Below are 21987 nucleotides of genomic sequence, written 5' to 3' on the forward strand. Positions count from 1 at the left end.
AGTGTTAACTTAGATGCCAGTCTGCTTTTGAGAAAAAGTGAACTGGTTTCGTCTTCCCAACGTGAAAGGTGATAAAATGCAACTTGGAACGGCGTTGTAACTGTAATTATAGAGGAAAATAGCTTCCAAATTAGCTCTGAATTTGAGGATTTTCCACAATTCAAAACAAAATGATCTTACAAATAGAGATGGAATTTCAGTTCTTCTGATTGCTGAAGATGTTCTGTTTTGGATAGCACCATTCCAATAAAACACACTATTACACTCCATTCTGGATGACATTATCAGACTCACCAAACCAAGGTTTTTGTATTCTTATAATTGAAGAACACAGTATGGGGGAGATCTACGGTACAGAAGCTTATTATTCAAAATGGAATAGCAAACAACCTAATAATATAGAATGTCGGACATATCTAGGGAGAACTGTAGAGAAAGCCCAATTCTGACTGAGCCCAATGGTAAAGATCCTAACACTAGCACTGGCACTGCCAAGAAAAGCAAAATGTGTCATAGTTTGGTTCCTTGCCCAGTGGGAACAAAAAGAGTAAATTCCAATAAAGCTGTTGATCTGTGCAACCTACTTACACTCTTGGAAGAAATGAGAGAGGCAATGCTAATGCAAAGTGACAGGATACTGGCAGAGGGAGCCCTTGTGCTTTTTTCCTGGTAGCCATTTTCAATCCTTTCTTATCCTTCGTCTATTGAGAGTAAATATTAAGCAGTTTTCTCCCACGCTAATGGGGATCCCCGTTGATTTACCAAGGTCCCCTCACATGTTTTAAACAAATGCATTCAGTTAGAGTCCCAATAAAGCCATACTGAAGCTTAGTGGGTGAAAACTGCTCAAAAGAGCTGAAGAACACATGGCAGGGAGCTGGAGAATACAGGACAACCAGCTGGAGACCTTATGCATTTTGTCTTTAGTGCATTTAGTGATTAAATAGTCACAATAACAGTCAAAAACAAAGATAAATTTACAGTTGATCCACATTGGCGTAAGGATTCCTGACATTCTTCAATATCATCTGCTCTCAATTGTGACGTGACATTTTGAAGATGTTATTTTCCCTGTATGGTACAGACATGGAAATCATGTATGTTGGTGGAACTAAAATGTTCATCGGAGTTCTCCTATTTCATGATAAGTTAATCAGCAGCTTATTTTTCTCTCCAATTCTGCACCAATTTTCATTTATATCTGTATAATATACCCGGTCAAATTTTGTTAAACCCATGACACAAAAGGATTGAACAAAAGTTCCCTCCACATCAACACTGCCTTTTCCATAAGTCTAGTCCATAAGCATAATCTTCCAGCATTCTGACAGACATAATGCTTCATTTCAAATACTGTTTGTGTATTATTTCGTTCATATTGTCTAAATTCCAGCTACGTTTACTTCTGAAAACCTGCCACATCCAGAATTGAATAATTGCTCAAGAAATTCACATGTTTAAAAATGTGCAGATTAAAGAGAGTTATAAATTACATCTCAAAAAGCAACACCATCAGGAAAATCTAATTTGTCAACAAAATGCATTCTACCAAAGAACTAGAAAAGCAGTCAATTCAGATTTAAATTGCAGCAATCAGTCTGACTGAGCTAGACTGAGGAAAGCAAGAGGCCAGATGATGCCAGTTTACCCACACAGAAGCAAAGGCAAGAAAACACTCATTTGAAGATATGGGTTTGAATAGAAAAATCCAATAGGCAATTTAATAAAAACATTATATTTTCACTGAATTTCTACTTTCATCAACTAAGGGCTTGTTTTCTAAATGACATGATAATTGGGTCACTTAGTAGAGATGATATTGTTCTGGTTGTCTCATGCGGCTGTTTTTTGGGTTTCCAAGAAGTATAAGGTCACTGAGATGTATATTTTTAAAGTGGTTATAATAGATTTAGAACATTGCACTTCAGTGCAGTAAAGACAGTGATTGTAGACAAACAAGTATCTTGTCACAATATTCTTTTCAAAAGGAACAGGGGCAGATGAGATAAGATGAAAGACAAACTACTGAAAATGCACTTCATGTCAATCAGCAACTGGAGAGGAAGCTATAAAGCAGTTTCACAATGACCCCACGGACCCCAAGGCTCAAGGATGTGTTGAGTTGCAGCTGAGTTGAGGCAGTGCAAGAGGCCAGAATAGAAGCTTCAGATGCCGACAGACCCACTGTGCACTTTCATTGACTGCTATTCATGGCCATCTACCCTTTGGGACTGACCAGGTGCCATCTATGATCTTTTTGAGCCCTGTACATTGTTGATCCCCTATGTCCCCTTATACCCAGTCTGCTATTACACCTCTGAATCACTGGACTCAGCCTTACTGCTGCTCTCTTGCAGATTGCACTTTTACATTGAGTCTCACTCGTCACCGCATATTAAGTGCTTCTCTTTCACTTGGGGATTTATGAGCTCAGGAGTACTCTATGCAATCTACACGCAATGTTCTTTCATCAAGTAACAACTAATAGCTATCCTCCAGAGTATTAATGACATAAACTCCTCCTCACAATTAATAAATTATTCACCCTTAAATATCCTTTCTAATAAACTGATTCTATTTAAACTTGGTTAATAACCTATTTCCCTGAACTCACGTTTAATGAATTATTCATCTCATAAGTAAGGACCACATAATTCAAGAACATTTTGTTGGTTTCATTCATTAGACATGTCAAAATGAGCTCAACTACAACCATTACATTACAATTAGGTATTTATACAACCAGAAAGTTGCACAAATTAAGTTGTTCTTTCCTTTGGTGAAATCTGTGTTTAAAAGCAGCACAAAGCTACAAAACTTGTCAGTGACAGGCTCTCTGTTGAGAAGCAATGCATGGGCACAAAGATAAAGACAGGAAGAAGTTAAATGGTGAATGGCTAATGAACTGCTGAAAAAATAGCACCATGTATATTTGCTTGACATTTTCGTGATTTTAGTTGGAGCAAATATTGTACTAACAGAGATACAGATGGTCCTTGCGGTATGCTTGTTTAATATTCATGTTTTAATTCCTTTACAAAGTGAACAAAAATACTTCATAAAAATTGCAACCTATACCTTCAGTTTCCGCACAGCATCCTTCACCACCTCAGTACCTTTTGGTTGTTCAACTTCAGCATTACCCAGAAACTGAAAGGCAAAATCACAGCCGTAGAAAAGTAATTAACGTTTGAACCGCATGAAGCAGAATTTATAATCAGTAGATAATAAGCCACCACACACAAGATAATCTAATGAGAGATCTTTAACATTTTGAACTGTTTTTATATAACATCAAGGATCGATTTATCTGATTATCTTTCTCCCAATCTCAATGGATTCATTTAAGATCAAGATAGCTCTAAATGAAACAACCAGAATTATTTCTGGATTTTAAATATTTGTTTCATTTTCAAGCTTCTCAAAACTGTTCATATAAGAAATAAAAGCATTTAACAATTAAATGTAAACATTTTTAGTATACAAAGGCAATGTATAGCATTAATTTAGGATGGAGAATATAACCCTTCAATAAATGTACATATTTATTCTGTGTAAGCATAATGATAATAATTATCCTTGCATTTGACTTAATGTCTTATCACGTTGTCAAGAGTCCCTAGAACTTCATAGGTCATACTTTGTATATTTTGTGGGTGAAATAATTTATTTTATTATCTATTTTTGGAATAATCCAGGCAGTGCATTTTCCTCTTATAGTGGAATATTTGACTATAAACAGATTTTCACCAAGTATAATTTGCACGCACTCACTCCACTATCTCTCATCCTTGACATCTTCTGACAGAGAAGTGGAAATTCCAAAGGCTATTTGTGCTATAAGCAGAATGCTATCTAGTGATTTGAATATTCAATATAAATATACATTATAAAAAACAATACAAATTTCCACTTATATAGTGCCTTTCATGTCAGCAGTACGACTTTAGATCAGGGTGCACACCCAAGTTTGGATACTCACTGAAATGCTTAATGAAAAATGTTAAAAGATGTCCTATGTATAACAGTTATATATATATATAATATTGACATTCGAAAAATTATACAATAAAACAAAGGTATTGCAGACACAGTGGGAGTCTAGAAAGTGAGTATTGGCAGGTTATATAATCTTGAGGGAAGGAAATTATAGCTAGATTCAATCCAGTTTTCACCCAATGCCCCTCCCCCCCCCCACACACACACACTTTCTAGTAGGAGCTGAACTTTCCACAGTCCAACACTAAAGCTAATTTCAACACTCCCATCACTACACCAATTGTGATCAACTGACCCAGTTCAGTTCATACCAAGGACCTGCCTGGTCCATGTAGCTTGATCCCATAGCACTTATTTTCTGATAAAATAAATTCCAAAACGATGCCAGTGAGGAAAGAAGATAAAGTGGCACAAAGTAAAGTGGAAACAAAAGCTCCGACACTATGCCTGATATTGTGCGTATCCCTGCATGAACAGATCGTGGGTTTAAGAAAGTGATTGGGCTTTCACCCGAAAAGTTTTTAGTTAGGTTTCAATATTGATTTCTTTGGAGCCATCAATGGTTGCGGGAAGGGGCAAAATTTGATCAGATGATCGTGCCCTTACAGGGATCATGAGTCAAACTTTGCACCAACAAGGTAAAAACGTTTAAAATAATTGCTGACTGTATAAGTAGTCCATGCCACTTGCAGTAAGGCACGGAGGATTCAGTAGGAGTTGTAACAACCAATATCTGCTTTCATGACAGTTCTAAAAATGCATTATTCAACAAAGATTAAATATGAATTGTGTTCTCTTCCAGCTATATTTCACAACTGTTTAGACCTTGAGTTATGACATTCCAAAAGCAATTACCATAACTCATTCAAAGCAATTGTATCTTAATCAACTGCATTACAAAATGTCATTAGCAATGCAAAATAGTCTTTTTTAAGCCACCTTGGTGTTTTCCTCACNTTTTTTTTACACAGCTTTGTGCACCCATATTGATATAACGTTGCAGGAATTTTCTCTGATCCTACAGGAAGCAACTCATATTGTGCACATAGGATCTTAGGTTAAAATGTAGAAACTTTTTTTAAAAAAACTCCCTCTTCACTAAAAAAAATTAAAAAGTTTTAACTTTTAAAAAGTTTTGCCCCCAAAATATACAGTCAATCCACTTTGCAGTAAATTTTGCGAAGCGCTTTGAGACGTCCAAAGATGTGATAAGGCGCTATATCAATGGCAAGGATTATTATTATTGTTGACTAAAAGCTCTTTGTTCAGACTAGGAAGGTCCCGGGTTTGATCCTCAGCTTGTGCTGAGATATCTGAGTTCGTAGAGTTCAGTTCACCCAGCACAGTCGTCACCATGTAAACTTGGATTTGATTCATGCTGTTGACAGCAGATTTGTATTGGCAGGATGCCTTCAATAACGTATTAATAATCGCACTCAGATTTTTCTGCACCACATCTGCAAATTTCTGCCTTGTACACCCTCACCACGTCTGGCCTTGAACTCCATTTACTGAACATACCTTGTATGTTATTTATCTTCTTCCTATTATCCACATGCTCACATAGCTTGGTATCATCAGCAAATCTACCGTATGAGTTAGTGCTTTCCTCCAAATCAATGTGGACAGCAGGAGACCGGGAACAAAGATATGAAGAACAAAGATACGCTAGTCACTGCCCTCCTTGAACTCAATTGTTTTTCTTTTAGCCTTACTACCTTACCTACTTTCTATTATTCTGCCCATTTCAATACAATGAGGTAATTTGTCTGTAATTCCATGAATTTTGACCTCCTTTAAAAGTCATCTACTCACGTATGGAACTTTATCAAATGCCTTCTCAAAAATTGAAGTGCGTCAGTTCTATCCAATGGAGAGTTCTGGAATTACCAGTTCACTAACTTCTTGAAGTAATTCCTGTAAATTCGTAAGTGGCTAAATCTATCATTTCCAGGTTTTTGTTTCCCTCTTTGCTTGAATAAGGGGATAACATTTGCCATCCTCCAGCCCTCAGGTATGCTCCAGTGTTAAACATCACTGATATCCCTGATATCTGGCTGATTTATTAAGGTAAACTTAAAATCCGACACATTTGACAAGTTTCTATACTTTAAAAAAATCCGGACCGTGATACATTGTATCTCCTTGCTCTTAAACTCTGCAGGTTTTGATCAATGAACCAGTGAGTCACAATATAAAATGATTTAAGTGCTTGTTGCTCGCAGTAGCAATCATAATTAATAATAATTCTTGCATTTTGGTTTAGCACCTTTCACATACAGTAGAGAGTCCCAAAGTCTTCACAGGATTTACTGTGAAATGGAGTGATACTGTGAAATGGAGTGAAATGCGTGTTTATGGGCAAATGCATGAGCGCAATTGCGCACAGCAGTGTCTCACAAGCAGCCATGAAATAAATGACCAATTTTATTAGGTGGTTTGTTGGCCAGGGCACTGGGAGAAACTCCCTTTGCTTTTCGAATAGTGCCATGGGATCTTTAACGTCCATCTGAACAGGCAGACGGGACCTCGGTTTAATGTCTCATTCAAAGGACAAACTGTAATCTCTCTCATTCCATAGACAAGCTTCTATAATTTGCTGAACAGTACACATACTAGGAAAATCAAACTGAATGTACAGACTTACACACACTGAATAAAACAGCAGAACATACAATAACAAATTGCATTTATACAGCGTCCTTCGCGGAGGATAACATCTTGGAGTGCTTTATAAAGACAGGAATCGGTTGCCGAGCAAAGAAGGGGAGGTTAGCATAGGCCTGGTTGAAGAGGTGAGATTTAGATAGATATCGAGGGGAGCTAGAAAGATGGTTAGAGGGAAGGAGTTCCAATGGTTAGGGGCATAGTAAACTGAATCTATGATGGTGCGGAGGACACATAGTAAGAATCCTGGAACACTGGCCCTCTAAATTCAGAACACTACACATTGTGTGAAAGCCACATGTTCTACAAATAGAAACGCCACATTTTTCTTTAAACAGTGGCTTCATAATAAGAGACTGCAAATGAACACATTATGGAGATGCATAACGAGCAGTTGGAAGATGTAACCTGGCATTTCCCCTCCCCCGCTGCTTCACCATCACCATCTGAAACAAGCGACTGAGATCCCAGTCCCAAGTGTCATAAATCAGAACACAACAAGGGAAACTGATGAAAGAATGCAGTGAAAATGGAAACTCAGAATTAAAAAGGAAAAGGCACGGAAAACAGCAAGACTTCAAAAATGCTCAATTCAAATGGTCTGTCAGGGCAAGAGCCCAGGGCTCCAATGAATGGGGCTTTGTTGAAAGAAAAATAGCTAAGTGTTGGCACAGCAACAGGAGGCTAAATCTCTGAATCCTCAAACGGCTGGCTTTCCAGATGGAAAAAAAGACACAACATCCCACACTGCATAAACATATATGGAAAAAAAAGACCTGGATCAAGGAGAAGCAGACTTGCAGACGGGAACACGTCTTCCAAGTTTTCGGAAATGTGATCCCAAAAAAAAGACGCCATGAAACAAGTTTCTTTTTCCCCACCCTATGCTGTCTGACTGAAATCGCGATCGCCAAGGTGAAAGAATGGCAGCAGAAGGGACAGACAGAAAGAAATTATTGTGTTACAATATCGATCTGTCTTACAGGCTGATATGCCCTGTGGCAAGTGGAACATTTCACACTTTTTGAAATACAAAGTACTTGTAGTGCTGCCACTCAATAGCGAGTGTCTGGCTGAACAGGAAGCTTTTCAGCATTGTGGCTGCATTACTTCAGCGCTGAAATGAAAGCTCATGACAGAAAATGTGCTGCTGCTAGTCGACATCTCTGGTTCACCTACACACTTCACTTTGACCAAATTCCCTCCAACACAGGACATTTGACTTCTTTGCCCTTTAGATGCAGACATAATCTGCGGGGCGTCCAAGGTTTCATAGATCGATAATGCAGCCGTACGCAGCAGCCACAATTCTCTGCTGGAGCAAAATAAAAGAAATCGGTAGACACGCACTTAGACCAGCCGCATTGCACGGGAAGCTTCACAGAATCCGTCCGTTTGATCCAATGAATAGCCTGCAATGGAGACTGGAGATGAGGCAGTGCCTGCTCCGCGTGGAATAAACCAATTGATTTGTGAATTTCATTGACATGAAAAACCGATGCAGTTCTGGTTATGTCATTCCAATGAATGTTCCCATTAGGAATCAAAACCTATGGATTGCTGCAATTTGTTTTTCTCAAACGCTCTCAAGTTTCAAACAAAGGAAGAAGAAAGTTCTTTAAATAGTATATTAGAATGACAAGGTTGTAAAGACAAAACCTGTACTTCATTTTTATTTGCACACGCTCCTCTTTTATAGTTGCTACACAGACAGACAGAAAGACAGACAAACACACACACACATCTCTTCAGATAAATGGTACACAAAAGTGCTGTACAGTGGCTCATCCTATCAAATATTACTGTGGGGAAACATCTGATTGCTGTACACTGTTCCCTGATAAATAACTAAGAATGAAAACTTGTCAGGTGGTTATTAACTATAGAGAACACCGTTAAAACACTCAATAAGCTCACTTTTAGTGCCATCACTGCATTTCGATAGATTGTCAACATTCTCAAAACTTTGATTCGAAAATTGCCAAATGACATTAATAATAATAATATAATTTCTTCATGTCTTTGCAGATTTGCTCAGTGTTAAGAACTAACTAACTGTGGAGTTCTGCCTGAATTGAAGGTAAATATAAAACGGATCAATGTGGTTTCCCAGCAAAGACAAATAGTCAAGATAATATTTACATTGTCTGTTATAAGACCACAGTAGGTTTCCCACTCCCCCCCCCCCCCCCCACCCTCCCCCATAGCATTTATTCTTCTTCCTGCAAACAGCATTATTCATAAGATATTACATACCTTTACGTTGTAGGGAATAAAGTGTTTTGTTAGAGCCTCAGGTGAATGCATCCAGGTCTTATCTGAAAGAACAAATTAAAAGGTGCAACAATGTAAGCAAGAGGCAACTAGGAACTATCAAGCAAAAAAAAACCTGTAATAAATCTGCAAAAGTGGGTCAATGAGGATCCTGAAGAGAATGGTGGAATCCTAAACTGCTCAGTGAAACTCAAATATTAAAGACTTTAATTTATTAAAGACTTCCTCTGAAGTGAGGATAATGAATACCTGGGAGTGATAGGTGCTTATCTCTCTCAGGAGCTGGAGTCACCTTCACAAAAGGACAAAAATGAAGTTCACGTGGCTCCTAAATTTCATTTGGATTCAAAGATTAGTTTACGGCCTTGAAATTGGCTCTCGCTTTTTATTATTATTCAAAATATCCACCATCTTCCATCTTATGTGGGATCTGTATTCTACATTTGGCTGACACAGCAGAATCTAATACACTCGCCAATCATTGACATAAGAGGATTGATTAGGATGCTATTTGCTGAGATGTTGAATTCTTGGTAACTTCCCACCTGCGAGTCTGTCTTAAAAATACTTCGAGAACAGAAGCAAGGAACAAATAATTGCCAACGCTGGCTTCAACATAGAAGTTGTATCGACATAGAAAGCGTGAAGTCTCTGTACAAGCACAAAGTTGACATCTTTCAATCGAAGGAAGCTATAGTAGCAGATAGTTCCCATCAACAGTGCACATGTTCAAATAAGTGAAACCTGAAGCAATTTTTAATAGGAAAAACAATGGGTACTATCACGTGGATCTTCCCACTTGCCAAACTGTCCAGTACAACTTTACTAACCACGACCGTCTGTGGGACACTGCTGCGTAAATTGGCCTGCCGATTTTCACCCACAAATTATCTATCAGTTCACTTTACAGCATGCTCTGTGAAGCATTTTGACACATCTCAATGACTTGATAAGGTGCCATATCGAGTGCAAGAATTATTATTATTACTGGTATAATTTTATTCCTATTTTTCTATGCATAGTTAATACCGCTTAGTCGTGTGTGAAGAGCTGCCTCCAGGCCTGGTGCTGATTGTGTAGCAGGCTGTAAAGCATTGTTGTCACTCCCAAGTTGTTCTGCAGCAAGGAGTGATGATGAGATGTCCCAGGGACACAAATCCAGCATTAAGTGATAGAAACAAAATGTTAAATAAACACATGGAAGTTTTGGAAGTTTGCTTGAATCATTTATAGACTCTGATCGGACATCAACTGACAAGGATGGGGGTCACATTGCAGGTGCCGGTGCACACCGAAAGGCAACTTAGTTCTGAAAGTTCTGCCAACAGCTTGTGTTCAACTAATACAACTGCTACGTGGACTGTCAGGAAGATAAGTGAAAGTCCTTGCTTTAGCAATATCTGCAAGTACAAGATAGCCGGAGTATTGCATCCCAATGAGTTGTAATTCTGCTCTTGGCAGACGTGAATAACCTCTTCAATTTGGCACCGTCAGCCTGCACAGATGAACATTTTTGAGATGACAGGATTATTTCAGATACCAAAGGCAATAAGCCTTGTTTAATAATCTGCTTTTAGGAACTGCCCCAGTACATTAACAACAATAACAACAACTTGCATTTATCTTCTCAATTGAACCAGCAACATTACCAGTAAGAAGCCCAGGTATATTCACTTCACTTTCTTCCATTCTTTTGCTGAGGCATTTAATCTTAGTTTGCAGCCACCCTACAATAACAGAACAACTCGCATTTATAAAACATGTTTCACGCAGGATAATGTCTCGGAGCATTGTACAGTGGCAGGGTTGGATGCCAAGCGATGGCGAAGGGAGAGGAGGTGACCCGAGGCATGGTTGAAAGATAAATATTTGAGTGAGATTCAAAGGTAAAGAATGGGGCGAGGCAGAGGGATTGAAGCAAGGAGTTCCATAGGTTAGGGGCATAGCGACTCAAGGCACAGCCACCAATAGTGGAGCAAAGGTATTGGGGAAAAGCTACGATCAAGAATTCCGACAAATTATGTAGCAAATTGGAAACTAAGCCCATCTGCGACCACAAAATTGTCCTGCACATTGGATCATCAATATGCTGCACCACACCACATACTCTCATACTCTGTTTCAATAGGATAAACTCTTCAGCTGCTTGCATTTGTTTTAATCTAACAAAGCAAATCTGTTTAATCCTCAGGTCCGTTAATCAATGAACAGCGTTCATTGTAACACCATAATCACTCAAATATTAAAGAGGCTAATCAGAACCACAGCTGTTCAAGATTCAACATTAAGAGGTTTGATTTTAAATTTCGACTTTATTCACTGATCATCGTCGCTTTGTTTACATGACTGACTCAGAAATTTGTCTTTTGTACAAATTCATCTTAGTGTGGAGCACTGAACTGCGGCTAACAAAATTTTATTTCCCTCCTGAACGTACAGTTTACTTGGGGCTATGACTTCAAAGCCAAAGTACAAAAAGCAGAAGAAAAGGCGGATGTCAGATGACATAGATTTGACATGATCAAACCACCATTGTTAGATTATTAACATTGGAATGCAAACACTGGCACAGCAGTCTGCAGGATCAAAGAACAAATCCTGCCACTTTAGGAGATAAGGAAAAAAGCTCTAACCAGAGAGGTCAACAACACAAGAGAAAACAACTTCATACTTGTAACAAAACCCTCTGGAGATTGACAATAACTGAAAGCATGCTCCATAGCTCATGTGCAAACACAACTGTCTGTCTGCATGAATTCCTCGCCCCTGCCCCCTCACCCCACCGAATCATCCAAGATTTCAAGATTTAAGGTGCTCAAATATTTTTCAGGGTACATTTTATTTGGTGCATATGTGTGCAGTGTGCATATAGCCAAAAAAAGGTAAGAACCACGAAAAATTAGGACCAAGTTTGCCTGCAAATACACAGTCACTACACTTTACAGTAACTCTTGTGGATTAGGACTAAAGTGCTTCACAAGAGTTATTGTAAAGTGTAGTGGCTGTATATTTGCAGGCAAACTTGGTCCTAATTTTTCGTGGTTCTTATCTTTTTTGGCAAGTGAAAAATTGATTCAGGATTTAATTACTGTAAATTACATTAAGAAATACCACAATTTAGACAGCACTGACAGCAAACCAAAATGATGGCTTCAGCCAAAACCCTCAAAACCCACTCTGTGAAGGCAGTGCTCATAACTGGCTCTCACACTGGGGTACTCACATTCATTTAGGGAGGTTCTAGGAACAAGTAGTGATTTTTACAGACAGAAATAAAATGTACAGCTGCATATTTTCAAAGCCTTTTTGTTGTCTCACTCTGAATTTTAACTGCAAATTTAGCATAATTAATTGTTCATTTCTCGGTAAGTCAAACGTTGTGAGACTTGACACAGTAGGTCATGGAATGAAGATAACTTAAAACAAACAGTTTTAGCACAAATAGGTTGTTTCCCTGGAGTGAACACTTCAAAGATGTTATCAAGGTCATTCTTCACTGTACAATGAGTGCAACAATTGAACTCAGGCAGATCTGTCAGCTGAACTCGTGGCTACATGATTAGCAGATGTCTTTCCAAAGCGAATGTCACATTAAATCTACCCGAAGTGTTTCTGTCAATTGTCACTTAAGATCTACAAGTTCATTTTGCTCTCAACTTGCATATTATTTGTGGCCACCACACTGTCTTCTGCTCTGGGTTTTTTTTTCAATTAAGTCCAATATAAAATAGGTTTCTTTTGGCAGAGCACATTTTGTAGTGCTCATAATGTTGTCTTTTTGCTGCTTGGTGCAAAAAGATTTACTCTGTGTCTACTCAGCCCCGATTCCCTTTGGGAACTAAAGTGTACAGAAAGAAACCTCTCCTTCGAACATACATCATTTCCTTATTTTGATGATACACAATGTAAACTACAATTATAAAATAACCTTTGCATTTGATAAATCTTTCATATCAGGAGGATGTCTCGAATCACTTTACAGGACTCACAGTGAAGTGTAGTGACTGTGTATTTTGCAGGTGAGTGTGACAGTCAATTTGTGCAAAGCAATGTCCCACTGTCACGACCAATGACCAATTTTATCTGAAGGATTCCTGACCAGAAACCAGGAGAAACTCCCTTCTCTTTTCAAATGGTGACATGGGATCTTCAATGTCCACTTGAACTTGCAGGTAGGACCTTAGTTTAAAGTCTCATCCAATATACAGCATCTCCCATTACGAAGCATACTCTTAGTACTCTACAGGCTCTCTGCAAAAACAATAAAATTACATTATAGAGCGCCTTTCACGTCGGGAGGACTTCCCAAGGCGCTGGATAGTCAGGGGTCAGGACCCAAGCATGGGGGAGGGGTGGGGGAGGGGTGAGGGAAGGCAGAGAGGTGGGAAGACGACCAAAGGCATGATCAAAGAGGAGGTTCTTAAGACTGGCCTTGAAGGAGGCAAGGGAGGAAGCGAGGCGAAGGGACTGTGGGAAAGCCCGGCCACCGATGGTAGGGTGAGTCGGGCAGGAGACATGGAGCAGGCCGGAGCCCGCTGAACGGAGGGAGCGGGCAGATTGGTAGGGAGTCAGCAGGTCAGAGAGGTAGGAGGGGGCAAGGCTATGGATGGCCTTGAAAGTGAGGACGAGGATCTTGAAATCGATCCTCTGGGGGATGGGGAGTCAGTGGAGTCGGGCGAGGGTGGAAGAGATAGGGTCACGGAGCCTGGTGCGTGAGAGTACACGAGCTGCAGTTCTACTGTATCGCTGGCTGTACGTCTATGAACATGACTCCATAAGTAGATCACGATCTGGTTCTATTAAAAACAATAAACTTTAAAATACTGTATACTCATAAAATGTGTAAAACACAAACACAAAAAAGATCAATCTCTTAAAATGTGGTTCCGATCTACTCTATCTTTTGCTGTGAGTGTCTGAGTGTGTGAGTGTGTGTGTGAGTGTATTGTGGAAGGGGGTACATGTGCATTGCACGTGTGTACTTACATTGGAAAAGATAATTTCAGGTGATATATTTTTCACTTGCCAAAAAAAGAAACCACAAAAAATTAGGACAAAGTTTGCCTGCAAATACACAGTCACTGCACTTTACAGTAACTCCTGTGAAGCACTTTAATACATTAACGACACAATAAGGTCCTACATCAAATACAAAGATTATCATCATTAAAGTTGGACAAAAAGCAAGTCCCTTTGTCAGTCTCAAAACATTTCTCTTTAATGCAGTCAGTTCCTTCAACATGTCAGAGATTTGGTCTTTAAGAACAATGGAAAATGAACTCAATTGCCCGGGTCCATGAGAACATGTCCTCTAACAAGCCACGCTATTCTCACATTTGTAGCTTAGAAGGGGTTTGCAATAGGGCTGTTCTCCAGGGAAAGGACAGGTCAGGCTGCAAAGGTCACATGGCTTTTCAGGTGGTCGTTTTTTTCCCTCAATAATCTAATGTACCTTTTACGCACTTCAACTGGCTCCAGGATCTTCACACACAATCATTTTCAGACTGGTGCTCTTATGGTATTCTGCAGAAAACTGTCTTGGATGGTGCAGAATGCAACAACTTGTCTACATGTACGAAACGGGCCTTATTTAAGTTACAATAAATACTTCAGAAAAGATAAAATAATAATAATAATCCTTGCATTTGATACAGCGCTTTATCACGTCTTTGAGACATCTCAACTTGCCCAACATTTTACTCTGCCGGGAATCAAACCCAGGTCTCTCGCTTGCAAAACGAGTGCTCTCATTACTGAGCTACAGGACTCCAAATGTTGTGCAAACTGTTTAAAGTCAATCCACGACTGTTTTTTGGATACTGAAGTATTTATTTAAATAAGGCACGTTTCGTACATGTAGGCACAGTTGTTGCATTCTGATAAGGCACTATACCAAATGCAAGGGTTATTAGTATTAAGTAACCCTTAAAGAGTTAAAGCAGATGGGTTAAAGAGATCTTAATGTGTTTTGACTGCATGACTTGAGCAAATTAGCATTGCAAATTTGTCATCTGTGTATAATCTGAATAAATTGCTCACAAAAAAGCCAATTACATAAGCTTTTACAGATCTGGTAGACAACGGTAAAATCATGCTGTCCATCTGAGATGAAGAAATAGGGAGCTTTGCTTTAAATGTCAATGCTATGAAGCAGAGCATTTATACTCAGTGTGCTCTTAATTAAATATAAGCACTTCCTGTCACTATTTATGATACTTAATGCATGTTCATAGACAAAATGCATTTGGTTGAGGCTTTTCACTACCACTATCTTCATTCAGTGCATCGAACTCCCAAGAGACATAAACAACAGTGCAATGCAATCTAATATTGGGTGGTAAAATCTTCACGAAGGCAGAAAATAGTACACAACAAAGTAAATTCAACACAGATAAAACATACTGGAAACGAAGATAGCTAAATACATTATCAACCCAATACTATAAAAAGTGAAAACTAAAATGAATTTTAGATTGAACATTGGAGGGCTGCTTTGTCCAACTTGAAGTGAATAATTTAAAGATCTTGTATAAATATTTACTCTTCACTCAAGAGGGAGTACATAACGCACTTACAAAACCAGTTGATAAATACATAGTTCACTGTGAGTTAGGCTGATAGTCTGGAAACTGGCACTGAAATAATAATAATAATAATCCTTGCAATGAGTATAATGTCTTACCACGTCTTTGTGACGTCTCAAATCGCTTCACAGAATATACTGTAAAATGAATTGACTGTGTATTTTATGGGTGAAATGCGGCAGTCACATTGCACACGGCAGCGTCCCACAAACAATCGTGGATTGAGTCACCAAATTATTATTTTACTTTTTGTAGCAATTATTACCCCCGGAAAAGCGATCGGCCAATTATTCGGTGGCATGTTCAATGGTGACTTAGGGCCAGCTACAGATGCAGTGTGATGAAGTTGGGAATAGGGGTAGGAGACATTGATGGAGGCATTGTCAGTGGTGAAATTTTTGCCAATGAGATAAATATCACCAGTCATAATAATAATATGTAATTCTTGCATTTGATATAGTGCTTTACCACGTCATTGAGATGTCTCAAAGCACTTCACAGAATATGTTGCGCTCAGCAGTGTGCCACAAACAGCCAGAATGAGTGACCAAAGTATTTATTTACTTTGGAGGGATTATTATCCCCGGAAAGCGATCCACCAATCGACTAACAACTGGGCTCTTACTTACTGCTAGGTAAACAGAGGTGTAAGGAAACTTGCCTAAGGTTTCCCCCCACCCAGGAATCAAACTTGGGGCCTCTCATTTGCGAGGCGAGTGTGCTAACCACTATACTACAGCACTCCATGTTTTGTGATATATTCCATATTTTGTCATATTTTGTAACTTCATATTATAATTAACTTTCAAATTATGAGCAACTTATTGAGTGGGATTTCAGAGCCACCCTATATTTACTGATGCTTAAACATCAGTCCAAGTAACGTATCTACTATATACCAGACTTGAGCTTTAAACACCTAGAGTAATTCTGCAGTTATTCAGAGTACAACTTAACCCTGCATTTTTTTGAAGCCTCAAAAGCCAGTCTATTGATAAATGAGAGTAAGCTGGACTGCCAGTGAACTTGCAAGTTCCACTACATTAAGGAAATGCCATTGCAAGATTTGTAATAAATTAACTGTTATTTATCAAATATTAAAAGAAATTTCTAAAATTTTAAATGGGGTTCGCTCTAGAATTTCCTTTGGGGTTTGCAGCAGATCAAAATACAGCTCAAGGTGCATGAAAAGCTCTTGGGAACCCTTCTGTAAATATGAACTCTAGTAATGATAGAGTAATAGCAGCTAAAGTGGCATTCCATTATCAATGGGGTTCCAGCATCACACTTCCCATTGTGACTACTCAAAGGCTGATTTAAAACATTAATCAAGAAGTGTCACTCTAACCGAGACCCCTCCACTTCTAATATAATTTCAATTGGACTCTCCGTTTAACTCAAAAGATTGCATGCACAGCAGAGTCAATGGAATACCAAAGCCTGAAGGTTGCTTCATTTATTCTGTGTCCATGAGTATGTAACCAAGGATGTCCAGTATAGTACAGAATAACCAGCCCAGAGAGGAAGAACAGTAAGACACATAACAGCCTTACCCTTTTCAATAGCTTGAAGACATTTACAAAAGACTCAAAAACTAAGTTGCTTAAAGCGAACTAAGTCTAAGCAAGCAGTCGATACAAGAGAGATTTGCAGTCAAAGCAAGATGGATGTGCACATATTCTTCAAGGCGTTTCACAACAAATGACGTACATTTGCATTGCCAGCATGCTGCACCAAATAAAAATACCAGAAAGCAAGAGGTACAAGTGTTTGAGAATATGAAAATGCCTTGGTCAGTCAGTCTTAGTTCATAGCAACAATTAGGGAAACATATGTCAACCGTACCATGGCTGGAACGAGACTGATGGCACGAGAAGTCTGTCCTATTTGCTGCAAACCGCAGAAAAAGTCACACAAATTCCAGTCATTTTGACCATATAGTCAAGAAGGTTCACCAATCACACGGAAACGGAACAATTTGCAGAGAATTAATTCATCGGTGGAGTGAGCACTACTGATCCTTCTATTTGATGAAGTGTCTATAACAATGAAACATCTCAAACTGCTACAAAGTCAACTGCTGTCAAGTGTACCAACTGTTTATTTTAGGCAGATGTGGAGGCCAACTTACACACAACAATCTTTCACAAATAGCCGTAAAGTAAATGATCCATTTATTGAAAAGGTTGTTGGCCAGGACATCAGAGGAGTATCTCCAAGCACTGGATGGAGTGAAAAACTAGACTGTGAGCTCAAGATCTTGACTTGAGGGCTTGAGATCTTGTCACGGACTTGAATCCACAACTTTCTGACTCAGAGATGAGAGCCCCAGGCATCAAGATCATTTATGATCACATACTTCTGTGAAACCTTGACATAGTTCGGAGATTTAAAAAATAAAATTAAAGCGAGTGACATGATAATTCCCCATTTAATAACATTTTGGACACTGTATGCTTTTGGAAGGCGATTTTCAACCAGTTCTTAGATTTAAAAATGATTGCCTAATCTTGCATAATATTATCCATGCTGCAGAACAGTGCATTATTGACGGAAGCAAGCTGCCTATTTGATTTGGTGCTATAGAATATCTTGTCACAGATCAATCGAAGAACATAAAGGATGGATTTAGGATTTGACCTTTCCCAAATCCATCTTTTATGTTCTTCGATTGATCTGTGGCAACATATTCTATAGCACTGAATCAAATAAGCTGCTTGCCGCCATCAATTAGCCCATTAAATCGATCCCTTCCACAACCTCAAGAGCATGGTAACAGGTTTTTGTTTCTGTAAAATGTTTCTGTTAAACTCTCCAAAAATCTGCTATGTGATCTTCCAAATATACAGTCAATTCACTTTATAGTATATTCTGTGAAGCGCTTTGAAACGTCTCGAAGGCGTGACAAGGCGCTTTATCAAATGCAAGAATTATTATTATTATTCTCCAGGTCTGCATTATCCAATGCCGGTGTGTACGTCTGACGTGAAAGGTGTTACATAAATGCAATTTGTTGATTTGTTGTTGTTGTTATTGTGGAACTGGAACCTTCACTGGCGAAGAGCTTGCTCAAAGACGAGTCAATGATAAGTTAAATAATCCAGGTCCTGTCACATCCTTCAACCAGGCTATTTTGCAGAATGAGCTGTAAACATCCCAATGATAGGCAGTCTTTGTCTGAGGAAAGTCAATAACACCTGTCTTGGAGATCTTTGATAGGATTATTTTCTCAACTCATTAGGTGAGAGACCAAGTGCAATGTCATTCCTATCTTGTTCTCACAAAGAGGGCAGCAAATGAAGAACTAATATAGCCTGGGCATCAAAGATAATTTGTAGCAAAAAGGGTTAGTACAGGTGACTGGCCAAATGTCATTCTTTCAAGTCCATGCCTGGGTCTGAAAAGCTGGGTTAGAGATGCATTTTCTTCAGTATGTTCAGTTATAGAGGAATATTTCTCCAAGATACTGGTTGCTGCTGCAGCAACAGCTCATTTGATTGAACTGCACATTGAATCTGCTGTTAAACTATCTGGGAGAGAAGTCTCAACAATCTTGTCTCCATTCTTTGTTTTGTTGGGGCTTTTTTTCTAAAAACAGCCTTTTTCACACGTCCAAAGGAAACATCGGCTATTTCAATCTTCATTACTAAAGGCTGTGGCTTGGAGAGAGACAGCCCCAAATCCAATGGAAGGATGAGCTGTAAGGAACCATGAGCTATATGTCTGATAATGTTATCACCTACTGTAAAAAAAAAGTTAATTTTGTTTTTACAAAATGTAGCAACAGGTGTTAAGTCAGAGGTGATGGTGATGGAAACAGAAAAAGGCATTCTCGTCTCCTAAAGTTCCAAACAGATTCCCAAAGGGACAACAGATGTTATTTAACATGCGCAGAATAATCAACATGCACTTTAAAATACATTCCTATCACACTTCCTGTTTCCTCCTGCAACTTTTAAAGCAAAAAAACCCTGTGCACTTTTTAGTGATTCCAAATAATCACACGACTGAAAATCGGCACATCAGTAATCTCAGTTTTAAATAGAAATTTTAACTGAAAGTAAAACAATTCAAGAATAAATGAACAGCACAAAAAAATACTGTACTTCAGTGCAACAGCAGTGGGTTTTTGGTTTTAAAAAATATATTCAGAGATGCCGTAAATTGAAAGCATAAAATGAATTCTAAGATTGCTACAACAAACTGGATGATGGAGTGGTTTCTATAAACAAGTCAAAAGTCTATTCCTTGAAGACCGGTTCAAATCAGCTCAGAAATGAGTTCCTGAGAACTGTTAAAGGTCACTGATAAACTATGAACCACGTTACAGCAATTATCAATTCCGTCACAGCAGAATCATTTCCATTTTACAGCATTATATTTGATCTAAAACGATATGGCCTCCCCCCCAACAATTTTCTCTTCAATCTTTGCAGCCTCTAAAATAAAGTTAGAAACTCTTATTGTTTCCTTGCAGTGCATTATTTAATAAACTCAATCCCACTTCCTTATCAGACAATGGGGTCCATCAAACACTATCCCCCAAAGCACATCTGTTGCTTTAGTTGCAATGTGTAGTGTGCAATTCATAATTGAGATTCATCCCCACACACCCACCCACACCTTGCCAGCACATAGCTTCCCCGCCTTTTGTCAAACTTTTCAATTCTTTTCTCAGTCAAACAAAGAAAAGGCTCAAAAGCAAAATGGTGGCCACAAAACTTCCAATATACAGTTTTGAGTAACTTTTGTACTATAACACGTCTTTCAATATTACACAAACTCAAAATGTCTTCTGTTGGCACTTTAAGGATTAATCGGCTGTCACAGCACATATGGTGCAGAGAAGCAATAAAGGTAGCACTTCATACTTGTCAGACTGAGGTAGTGCATACCTAATATGCTTATAATAAAAGTTACGACAGCACTACTTTATCACAGAAGTGCTACACTGAAGCAGAAATATCAGTGCAGGCGAGCACACAGCGCGGCTGATTTTGACATCCACTTTCAAATTGTCTGTCCGATTTATTATGTGAGCTCACTCATCTAAATATCAATCAACCTGCAACTTTATCAGCCAAATGTGCTTCCCATTCCCAAATATTATACATAGAGAAAACATTTGTTTAAAACATTTGTTTTCTCTCCCATACCCTTAAAACGTTCTGTAGGATATACATCCTAGACCGTTAAATTCAACAACAACTTGCAGTTATATAGCGCCCATCACATGGGGTATCATCCCGGAGTTCTTGACAGTGGCGGATTCTGACCCCAAGCTAAATTCAGTTTTTATGGTCTCCCCCCACCAAAAAAAACCTGGGTATTTTTCAGGATTGTTTTTTTTAATTGAAAATAAAATAACACAAGAATAACAGGGTAGCAAGTACCTAACTAAATGCAACAGCTGTTTGTAGGTTATTATTTTGTGCAACATGGCTGCCATGTATGCCTACAAAATACACAATCACTATTACACAGTAATAATAATAATCCTTGCATTTGATATAGTGCCTTATCATGTCTTCGGGACGTCTCAAAGCGCTTCACAGAATATACTGTAAAGTGAATTGACTGTATATTTTGTGGACGAAACGTGACACAGCAGTGTCCCACAAACAGTCGTGGATTGAGTGACCAATTTATTAGTTTTTTTAAAAAAATTTGAAGGAATTATTACCCCCGGGAAAAGCGATCCGCCAATCGCCTAACAACCAATAAATCTTGTGAAGCACTTTGAGACATCTTTCTAACATGAAAGCCTCTACATCAAATGCAAGGATATTTTAATCACAAATGCAGAAAATTTATTAGGATTAAATTGCAATTTGTGTTAATTAAGTGACCACTTAATGATGTCTTCAGTTATTGAGTGGTTGCTGGTGATGGATGACAGTTTGATGACAGGTCACAATTTTGGTTGCACAAAGGCAAGGAGAAATGGGAATGACACCTTGGCTTTCTACTCATTACTGTAACAATAGTATATATGAGACCTGAACAGAACTTCAAGGGGGTATGTGGGAAGGAATTTATACAGTAGATTTTTGATGGTTGGAAAGGCAAATACAAATTGATTAGATGGATGTGCTGCTTTACTGGGTTGTAAGAAATTATCACTGTTTGTGAGAAGACCTTTAAGTGTAAGTTGAACTGTCAGAATTCATTTGGATGTAGTTCAATGACAACAAGAAGCATGGAAATTGCAATGGGCAACCGTCATAAAGAGCTAGAACAAAGTGAGCGACCTGACATTGAACCGTTTGCATAAATAAAAGATGCTGCTTAAAATAAAAGGTAGATCCGAGATCATGGATGATACCTTCTTGAATACAGTGGGTGTAAGCAGGTCACCTTCAAGAAAAAGAGATGCATTTATTCACGTTGTCAGGGACTGGTTTTTGATGCATCATCTGAATCGCAGTAGCTAAAACAATGCCACACTGGTTTCAACACCAAA

The 21987-nt window shown here is 38.6% G+C and overlaps 1 protein-coding gene across 5 annotated transcripts in view; it reads right to left on the bottom strand.

Annotated features, from left to right (window-relative positions):
• gulp1b (GULP PTB domain containing engulfment adaptor 1b) overlaps positions 1 to 21987 on the bottom strand; it is a 123831-nt gene that overhangs the window by 20025 nt on the left and 81819 nt on the right. For all 5 annotated transcript variants that reach the window (XM_042336099.1, XM_042336097.1, XM_042336101.1 and 2 more), the window contains 2 exons: positions 8923 to 8984; positions 3079 to 3150 (listed from right to left, as the gene is read on the bottom strand). In XM_042336099.1, the coding sequence (XP_042192033.1) occupies positions 3079 to 3150; positions 8923 to 8973 (123 nt within the window). In that variant the 5' untranslated portion in view covers positions 8974 to 8984. The remainder of the gene's footprint in view (positions 1 to 3078; positions 3151 to 8922; positions 8985 to 21987) is intronic.

The sequence above is a fragment of the Callorhinchus milii genome, unplaced genomic scaffold (genome assembly GCF_018977255.1).
Source record: "Callorhinchus milii isolate IMCB2004 unplaced genomic scaffold, IMCB_Cmil_1.0 Scaffold6, whole genome shotgun sequence".
NCBI classification, from domain to species: Eukaryota; Metazoa; Chordata; class Chondrichthyes; order Chimaeriformes; family Callorhinchidae; genus Callorhinchus; species Callorhinchus milii.